This window comes from Chrysochloris asiatica, unplaced genomic scaffold (assembly GCF_000296735.1).
Source record: "Chrysochloris asiatica unplaced genomic scaffold, ChrAsi1.0 scaffold00290, whole genome shotgun sequence".
NCBI lineage: Eukaryota > Metazoa > Chordata > Mammalia > Afrosoricida > Chrysochloridae > Chrysochloris > Chrysochloris asiatica.
In genome coordinates this window covers 2,723,558-2,733,829 of record NW_006408808.1, presented here as the reverse complement: position 1 = coordinate 2,733,829, position 10,272 = coordinate 2,723,558, and the positions used below count along the sequence as shown (strand labels likewise).

General features: G+C 40.7%; 1 protein-coding gene across 1 annotated transcript in view; it reads left to right on the top strand.

The window, feature by feature from the left end:
• Window positions 1-6,232, top strand: part of LOC102820988 (general transcriptional corepressor trfA-like) — a 118,638-nt gene extending 112,406 nt beyond the window's left edge. Inside the window, exons 4-6 of the mRNA XM_006874632.1 lie at window positions 3,748-3,924; window positions 4,025-4,123; window positions 4,513-6,232. Coding sequence (XP_006874694.1) covers window positions 3,748-3,924; window positions 4,025-4,123; window positions 4,513-4,765 — 529 coding nt within the window. The 3' untranslated portion in view covers window positions 4,766-6,232. The remainder of the gene's footprint in view (window positions 1-3,747; window positions 3,925-4,024; window positions 4,124-4,512) is intronic.
• The last annotated feature ends 4,040 nt before the right edge of the window (window positions 6,233-10,272 follow it).

Below are 10,272 nucleotides of genomic sequence, written 5' to 3'. Positions count from 1 at the left end.
CCGATTGCACACTGAAGTTTCACCTTGAATGTGCAAACTCAGAATTTTGCATTATAAACTCAAATAGTCTGTGTAAGAATTTTATTAGAAAACTACCACACCAAACACAAAATAATCACTGCCCTTGATTACTGGCTGCAGACCCTTTCTCCCTTCTATGTGGATAGGTGATTGTCTTCTATGGACCATCTCCCCCAGTTTTCCTTTTAGTTTCCACTCCAAGAGTGGAGGTTCCAGCTCTCCCGTTGCCTTCTTTAAACCACATCCACGAGTCAATCTTTCCTTTCTCCTCTTCAATAGAGGTCTCATATTTACCTTTATCTACCCCTGGCCCTCTCTAATCCTAACCCAATCTTACAATTAGGTACTGTTACAAAAGATTCAAAAGTTGATTTCTAGTTTCATGACGGGAATCATTTTTCCTTTGCTTCTTTATCTCTGGACATTCTCTTTCGAAATGGCCTGTCTTCCCCCAACATTCATCCGCTGGTGGGCTTGGGGACTTGGTCCAGTCCTCTCCTCCCTTTCCTCTGAAGAGGCCTAACTGTAATCACTGTTCCACTTCCTTTGAGAATGGGGTGTTGTTCTAGCCTCTTGTTTACTATTATATTCACAGTAGATGCCATGATTCTGGCTTTCTGCCTCGGTTTTTCCTCCTCTCTCCTTACAGAAACTTTCTGAGCTTCTCTTAACAGTCCATTGCCTCAGTCTTTTTGTCTTGGTCTCCATCCTTTAAGGGAGAACATCTTCAGAACTGATTCCGCTCCCCTTACTAATAACCAACAAGGAACATAGGCTGTCTCCTTCTGAGGAGGCTGAGTTCTATTGTTTACATGAAGGACTAGGGCCTGGCAGACCCAGTCCTCATTGGGACTGAAGTGAGGCCAGAACACAGATTGTGAATGGATTAGTTCTTTTGGCCCCCCAAGCCCGTAATATTCTCCCCAAAGGACTGGCAGGAGGAATGTCTGTGGGAGTCTCTCCTGCTCCCTTCTTCCCATGGCCTAGAATTCTGTTCCCCATTTTCTTTTGGTCTTGGTGTCTGAGTTCCCTTGCATACTCAACCTTCCAGAATTTCCCCTTGTTTGAGTACTCAGGGTGATTTCTTGTATACAACCCCAAGATTTCGCTTTGCCCCTCTCCAACCGGATTGGGACTCCGCACTCACTTTGCATCCAAGATACATCTCAGACACACAGTGACCCCCAAAAACTGCCTGACCACCAGGGTAATACTTACAGCCCAATTTTCCTGCCCTGGTCTGTACACAGCTTGCCTGGTCATTGCAGTTACTCTCTCTTCAGTCCTCCACATCTCTTGCGCTAATTCTGATCACCTTTTAACAGTCTTTTTCAGGCTCTTGCTGGGAGTAGGCTGCCAAAACCAAGGCAGAACATGTCTCCTTTTCCACCAGGGCTGCCACTCCAAGCGGGCAGAAAATCCTGGACCTGGCCCCCAAATTTGTGAGAAAGGTTGTCTATACTGACAAACGCTCAAGTAATCTAATCTGTACTCATTTTAGCAAGAGTGAGATTTTCTTTATTCGATTTTGCAAAATTGGGCGCCCAGCCCCATAGACAGGGGCAGACGCACCACATGAGTAAGTACAATATATTGCTTTTATTAACATTCTTTCTCAAGATGTAGTATTTGCTAAAATTTTAATGGTTTGCTTGCATTATTAGCATTGGGACTTGAGTTAATTCATTGATACCTGTGTATTAGGTAATGTATGGCGGTTCATTTTCTCTCTTGATTTAAACCACTCGCTAATCCCCATAGACAGCTGATGTTTGTTTACCCAACCAATGAGTGCTTGTGTGAAATGGTTTGTAGTGATGATTATCTTTGTAAGTATTAACACAGTCGTGATTTCTCTGGAAAGGAACAGTGTGTTAGAATGGCTTCTGCTGTTAGAATCTGTAGAAAAGAAAGTTAGCTTTCTCTGGAGGTTGCATATATGCTTGGGACTGGGGGAGCGCTTTGATTTAAGTGCATTCTTCTTTCTCAGGGGATCCTTCCACATATGTTCGTATCCCTTCATTACTCAGTGACAGTGAGACCACCGAGTATGACCTGGGCTGAGGTGCATTTCAAGTGTAGGCTGTGACCATCTCTGTTACCAAGGTTGTGTTGCTGGAGACCAATAGGAAATGTGCACAAAGATGGTATCTTGCTGTGTGGCTTCTTCCAAAGCCACACTACAGTTGACCCAGCATTGAAACACCCAAAACAAACCAACGTTTTCAACACTTGTGCCAACCTTGTTAATGTCACGATAGAAGTACTAGTTTGAAAAACAAAAATCTGTGTTCTAGACCTGCTCCTGCCCTTTATGCTCTTAAATAGCTGTGTGACATTGGGCATGGGCATTGAATGTCAAATAACTTACTGATTGATGAGTAGAAATGAGGGTAGCCTGCATGGCCTTACTTAATAATCGATTTTTACTTCTTACTGATGTTCATCACAGGATCTAAATTTGTTGCTGGATGTCTCTCTCACCTGACAGCATCTGTTCTCCCTCTCACATGCCTTGTCATCCACATCACATCACTGCCAAAGGGTTTCTCCTATGTTGTTTTTATGTGACTTGGAGTCGGTTCCGAGGCTATAAATCATTATGGGAGCAGAAAGCCTCATCTTTCTCCCACGGAACCACTGGTAGTATGGAACTGCTGACCTTCAGGTTCGCAGCCCGATTTGTAACCACTGTGCTACCAGAGCTCCTTAGTAAGCAGGATTAATGTAGGTAGTCAGCATGCTGTTGTATACCTAACAACTGGGCTCCTTTATGTATTGGATTGGTTTGAATCTTTGTGTTCTGGCACTCAGGAGGAAGCTTTATGTTGTTTTTCTAGGTTGGGTGTTGTTTCCAGTCCCCCACCACTGGCTCACCCATAGGCAGGTCCTCGCCTTTATCCTGGGGAATGGAGAGGGAACTTTAGCATCTGAAGCTGAGCCTTTTTGGACACTAGTTGCTTCACCTCATTAATGACCCATTTGGATATTTGTTTTTCTGTAAATGTCTTTGAAAATTCATATTATCAAGAAATAATGCTTAGGCTTTGCTTTCTCCCTTTCCTGTTTGGGCCTGTGAATGACCGTGCACTGTGAAAAGTGTTTGGCCCCACTTAGAATTGTAAACAATAGTGCTAAGAATCAGTGTCAGTTGGAGATTGGCACAGACTTAATTGTTGATGGCACAATGAATGTCTCACTTGTGTAAGATTTTTTTTTTTTTTTGTAGTGACTTTCAATCTTCACCCCCCTGGGAGCTCGTATGAACCACAGTTACCTTTTATTGCTCTGTATATGTTGTCCCTGCCAATCACAGAGCTGCAGGGGAGCAGACCATGTCGGAATAATTAGATTGAGGAGAGAATGTCACACTTCTAATTTCATTCTCTTTTCAAGGGATTACCAGTGTCCATTTAAGAAAATGAGGTTAGCCCTTTGACGCAGGAGTATTTGAAAGCTGTCAGTCAGTATAAGCTTGACAGCTCAGAGGAAGTGGTTCTCAGCAGTCTTAGAACCCAGTGTCAGGTTTTATTGGTTGAAATACTCTCCCTGTACGGGAGTACACACGTGGTGTGACCACATGTGTATTCCACAGAAACACAGAGTAGATTTGAGAAGTGAAACATATTATGGATTTATATATGAAACATAGAAGTAATACCATGTAATTTCATTTTGGTTATCTAAATAAAGTAAATAATGACTGTGTCTTTTCTTGACTCTTAGAAAACCTCGGATAAATTCTCAACTGGTTGCACAACAAGTAGCCCAACAGTATGCTACTCCCCCACCACCTAAAAAGGAGAAAAAAGAGAAAGTTGAAAAACAAGACAAAGAGAAACCTGAGAAAGAGAAGGAAATTAGTCCTAGTGTCACCAAGAAGAACACCACCAAGAAAACAAAGTTAGTGCCTAACTGTATTAACTAAGTGTATTACCTGATTTTGCTGGTGAATCAAGGATAGCTTTTTAAATGCCTCTTTTTATAAATCCCCCTCTTTTAGACCAAAGTCTGATATTCTGAAAGATCCTCCTAGCGAAGCAAACAGTATACAGTCTGCAAATGCTACCACAAAGACCAGTGAAACAAATCACACCTCAAGGTACTTTGAAACAAGAATACAATCATTGCTGCTCTGATGTCCTTAATGAGTGTCTGGCTTTGTACCTGTGGGTTTGAAGGGTGGGGTGACAAGCTGGGTGTGGAACTACTAACCACCCCCCCTCCCCTCACACACACACAATAAAAGCTGCTTGTCCTATAAACTGTGACAAACACAGGATGAAAGAGAAAGATATATAGTAGTTGTTTGTGGTCCAAAGTTATGCTAGCTGATGGTCATTTTCTGTCATTGCTAAAGTTAATCAGCACACTTTGTACTGAATGTTGGTATGTGTGGTAGATTCACTGTGTAACTGATGATGTTCTGCTGGAGAGAGTTTAAATCTGTAGCTTGTTTAATAGCGTGTTGTCCTGTGGCGTTGTTTTCAGGCCCCGGCTGAAAAACGTGGACCGGAGTACCGCACAGCAGTTGGCAGTAACTGTGGGCAACGTCACCGTCATTATCACAGACTTTAAGGAAAAGACTCGCTCCTCGTCAACATCCTCGTCCACAGTGACCTCCAGTGCAGGGTCAGAACAGCAGAACCAGAGCAGCTCGGGGTCGGAGAGCACAGACAAGGGCTCCTCCCGCTCCTCAACGCCAAAGGGCGATATGTCTGCAGTCAATGATGAATCCTTCTGAAATTGCACATGGAATTGTGAGAACTCTGAATCAGGGTATGAAATTCAAATCCACCACCTGCCCATGCTGCTTGTACGCCTGGAGATTCTTCTGTGGACCTCGGCCTCGTAGAGATGCTACCAGGACCATTTCTGCTGGCCGTGGGCATCTGGCCACCAAGGGATTTCGCACCCTGACGATTACTCTTGACACTTTTATGTATTCCATTGTTTTATATGATTTTCCTAACAATCATTTATAATTGGATGTGCTCCTGAATCTACTTTTTATAAAAAAAAAGAAAAAAAAATCTGCTGTGCACAATTTTCCATGTACATTAGAACTGGGTTTTGTTTTTGTTTTGTTGGAGGGTGGGCTGGGGGGGAGGGAACTTTTATTTATTGTGTTCACAAACTCCATCTTTTCAGTATATCCTTATAAGTTTAGTTCTTTCTTCCAGTTATACTATGTACTATCAGTTTTGATATAACTATATATATATATAAATATAAAATTATATATAAAGGGTTATTTGAAACCAATCCATGGCAACGCTGGTGCTTGATACACTGTGAAGTGAATACAACTTTGAACAGTCACAGATCTGGGACAGTCCCTTCTATGAAAGTGCTGAAATTAAATTAAAATCAGACTTACATGAAGTATGTTCCAACTCACATGGGGAACTTGACCTCTCTCATCTGTCTTAAAGAGTACTGGACAATATAAAAAATATATATATATTTTTAAACAATGTGATCTCAAATTTAAAGACTGCTCCAGATAGCCTGCATTTGCAATGGAATAACTGAAAAATCCTAAGTGGTTTAGGGAGGACTTTGATCTTTCAAAAGTAACTGCACTAGCTCCAGAATGCCAAGTCTTCATGTAAATTACGGTTACGTGGTAACATTGCTGTTCTTACATAAGCATTCATGAAATTATGGTGTTCTGTAACTCGAATTCCATCCATTTTCCAGACCTCTACCATGTCTGAGATAAATCTCTATACATTGTCTCTTAGTTTTAGGATTAAAACAGTCTGCTCTGTGTATTTTTGGTCCACAGAGGAAGCAATTACTTGTTTCCACTTTCCATGTGACATTGCAGTGGTGGTTTGGTAATTGAAATTTGTTTGCCTCATGTCCCCTCGGCTCACCCCTTCCTTTACCAATTCACTTGCAAGAATGATGTCTTTTTTTTTTCCCTTAATTTTACTATTGTTTGTTTAAATGAAGAAGGGTTATCGACCACACATCCGATCCCATTGTGGCACTCTTGGTGACTTGGAGACATTTATCATATCCCTGCTGTGGGAACGATTCAAGTTGTAACTGGCGTTGGCATCATCCATCAGCCAGATTTGCAGGGACAGAGCATGCTGATGACAAGAGTGTAATCTTTTTCTTCTGGATATAAAGATAACTTGACTAAACTCTCTCAAGTTTCTTTCCTTTTTGTTTTTTTTTTGTTAATGTGTTGCAAAAACAAAACTAAGACCACTAATAGGATTCCACCTCTCCCCACTTTTAACTTCTATTTTATTTTGGATTTAGGGGGTTTCTTTTGTTTGACTTTAACATTCATACCCACAGAGTCAAAATGCTTGAGTCATTTCAAACACAGAAACTTGATGCTCATTTCCATTATTCAGCATCCTTTAGGAGGGCAGCCATTTGTAATAAAGCATCAACTTTTTTAAGTGTTTTAAAACCTGGTTTGGGTAAGAATAGAAATAACTTCTGTCTGTGGAGGCAACGAGTTTAAAATAAAAAAATTAACAGCTTGACTTGAGTAGCCAATAGGAAAGGTTCCTTTCACATTTACATTAAAACTATCCTGTAGTCACCAAGGTACCTTCTGTCCACAAAAGGTAAACATTACAAAGCAGTGCCATTTGTTGCTATGGTCCTATTCTCAAATGCATGGACAATGTTCCCCTCTTTTTAAAAGAATGCTTGTATCTGGGATGCAAGCTGTACTTATCTTTTTAAATACATTTTTAAAGTATTTATTAATGAACCAAAGGAAATCAGATGCTTTCTATAAGCATCAGAATATATAATACGTAGTGATTTGACTATGAATTTTAAATCCACATTTTAATATTAGTGGGATATTGCAAAGACATTCCTTCTAACCTTTTAATATTCCTTTTATTAAGGGTCTCAGGGAGGGTAAATTAGTCAGCCATATTTATTTTCCAGAGGTATAAGGAATTGCTGTTTTTTAATTAACTTTTTTAAAAAGAAAAATTTAAATGCCACCAAACTCATGTGGGTTACACTGCTTTTTGAACCAGTAAGTGTTGATAGGCACTTTGTTCAGAAACACTGTGTACTTTTTCAGAATTAGTTTCATGTAAAGTGATTGGACCCCTAACATAATAGTGGAAAAAGCTGATAAACCAGCTACTCATAGGCTGCTAATTCATTCATTGCCAGTGTCTTGGTTTTTCAGTTTTGCCTCCGTGCTAAATTAAATTAAAGAGTGGGGGAGGGGTGAGGGAAGGGAGGGGTGCTCTCTAGAACAAATGGAATGGAATTACCATTTGGGTAGAAACTGCAGCTAACAGTGAAAGTTAACCTAAGCAATCAGACGACTGTTGAGGTAGTGACATGGTGTAGGGACTTAAACACTCTGAATTTCTGAAATCCACAACATCCCTCAGGCATGTATTCTGGAAATGGAATTCTGTAACTTCCTGCGATTGCAGTTTGCCCTACAATTAGTAGGCGGCACGTAAAAACACTAGTGTAGATTCTACAGATTTATGTGACAAGAGGACCAGAAAATACTTGGTATTCAGTGGCACAGAAAGCAGGTTCAAAAACACAACAAAAACAAAGCACAGTGTTAATGCTTTCAAGCTTCCATTTGTTTTAATGCCACACAGGACCTTCGCAGGTGCGCGTGCGCGTGCACAGAGCTTACCTGACTCGCTCTGCTTGAGTCACCCAGTTTAAAGAGAAAAAACAAGGTAAAGACATCTTGACACCCACAAAATGCTTTAATTAAAACCTTTCTGTTCCAATTTGGAGATTTGAAACCATTGGCAGAAGCTTCTGTGAGTTTAGTTCCACTAAGATGTTTCACCTGCCTTATCAAGACCATTCTCAGTCTACTTTTTTAAGCTACCGTATCTTAAATTATTGAAAATTTATTAATTGCTGAATATATAATAACCTTTGCTTGTATGTAACCGAAAATGGTTTAAGAGCCAACATTTAGAGTATGACAATGGAGCTGAACAGTTTCTAATGCGCAAGCGGTTCTGTTCTTGTGTATGACTTGTAACCTTAATTTACTGTGTAAAGATGGTTACATTATTTCCTTAGCTTTGTTTGTTGGAGACAAATAGAGAATGCTTGTTAAGTATGTCAAAACATAATCTTATCTTGTGAATTTTTGTTAATGTATTATACGAGCTATATTTTTCATTTGCCCAGAAAGACAGCTTGTATAACGCTTTTTGGAAGTTTCTGCTCTGTAACGTCTTTAGAGCTGACAGTCTGTTAGGTTTGTTTTTTTCTTCATGCTAAAGTGTCAGTTGGTGGTTTTGTGAGCTGGTCAGAAATTCACAGGTCTTAAATGTTTTGGGGAAATTTATATTGGACACTGCTCTTTGTCTAGCAAATAAAAGATGTTAATATATTCCTGTTACTGGCATGTGCACGACTATGTTATTAGAAGCCACTTTATCATTTTCCTGCTTTAAATAGAAATGTCTATTTATGAATTTCTGCTTGTAGTTTTTTCACAAATAAAATAGTAAAATTTACATGGGAAATCTATTTTTGTGTGTGTAGATTTTAGCCTTTGAAAATATTTGTTACTTTTTGTACTCTGCATTTTCACCTGTGGTATATATCCAATGCTAATAGGAAACTCATTTTTAAGAACCTCAGTTGGTGAACAAGCTTAGGTTGAGTTGGGTATCTTCACATAAATCTCAAAAGTGGAGCAGCAGACAAGTAGGAAAAACAGAATATGCTTTTGCTCCACCTTCACTAAATGTCTCAGGGCATCCCTTGAGATTAGTTTCCAGAAAGGGAATGAAGCTAATGACTGAAATCATCACTTCAGTGGACTGATAGAATGTATGCCTGAAAACCATCAAGAGAGAACCCCTGGTTCTGGCTGAGTGCAGTTAAGTGATGTAAAAAATTGTGGTGTTAAACCTGAAACTGACCAGCAAAGCAGGCTTATTGACCCCTGCCGAGGCCACAGCCTATCATCAGGACTCTTAAGGAGGAAGGAAGCCGCTCAAGACTCTACATGGATCCATCCCTGAGCACTGATCTTCGTCATTAGCACTGAAGGGAAGGCGTGAATGGTGCAGAACTGTGATTCAGCGGTTTGTCCTGGTAAAAGAAAACTAAAACGATTCTGCTATGTCCTTACTTTCCCATTTGGCTCCTCCAAAGTCTTAAAAACATCTGGAATGGTGGAAGGGCTGGCATCAGAGAAGTCTGGCCGCCTCTGGTAGGCCATCCATCTGCTGCATTTTCCATCTGTCTCCAGCAGAACAGCTTAGTTTTGAACTGCTGACCTTGTAGTTCGCAGCCCGATTTGTAACCACTACCCTATTATTGGGGAAGATTGGAGCTGCCTTCCACAGTAGCTGTAACATTCAGTAAGCGATTATCCATTCCTTAGGAAAGGTTCTTTCCAGTGTATAAATGGGAACAGATTTTAACTCTAGTCTTCAGTTAGCTTCAGAATCAACACCATCTTAACTGAGGAAGAACTTGCCTGAGGATACCATGTGGTAAAAAGCTCTCAATTAGATCTGATCAAGGGAAGCGTATTCTGCAGCCACAAAGTGGCCAGGCAGCTCTTACACTTTCATCCTTATGCGGCATGGAAATCACATTACCAAGTGTCCTGGGCAACCAAACAGAGGGGATGAAGTGAGTGAGGCCCTGACCTGCCAACAGTTCTGAAATCATAATGAGGGGGAGGTCAGAACTGCCCTGTATTAGAATAAAGAATGCTTGATAAAGGTCTAGCTTGCTATTCATTTCAAGACACCGGTAGCTTCAGCTAATGGTGACCCCTGTGTGTGAAGGAGAACTGTCTATCATAGAGTTTTCTTATTGGAGAAAAAAATGCAAACTGAGTGAAGGATTACAGAGCAGATCATCAGTTTTACATTCAAAAAATCATACGCTTCATTTCATCTCAAAGGATTGCAACCCCACCATGTACCAATTATCCCACTTCCTGTGCTTCTTAATTCCATTCCATCCTCTTTCCCAACCCTTCTGGTCTTGAGTGGGTGAGGATTCTTTGGTGAGCGTCTCCTACTGGTGGTGTTCTCTCCTGTATAGCCATCTACCTCCTGTTGGACCATGAGGGTGAATTCCATCCCAGCCTTCAAGGGTGGCCTAGGGCTACCTTGGGTTCCTCCAGCCTCTTTCTTTCTGGTGAGTAAATCAGTGGTTTATTCTAATTTTGAGCTTAGAGGGTTCAGTGGCTGATCTGAGGGCGTTCTCTTTTGACCCCCCAGGCACTAAACATTTACG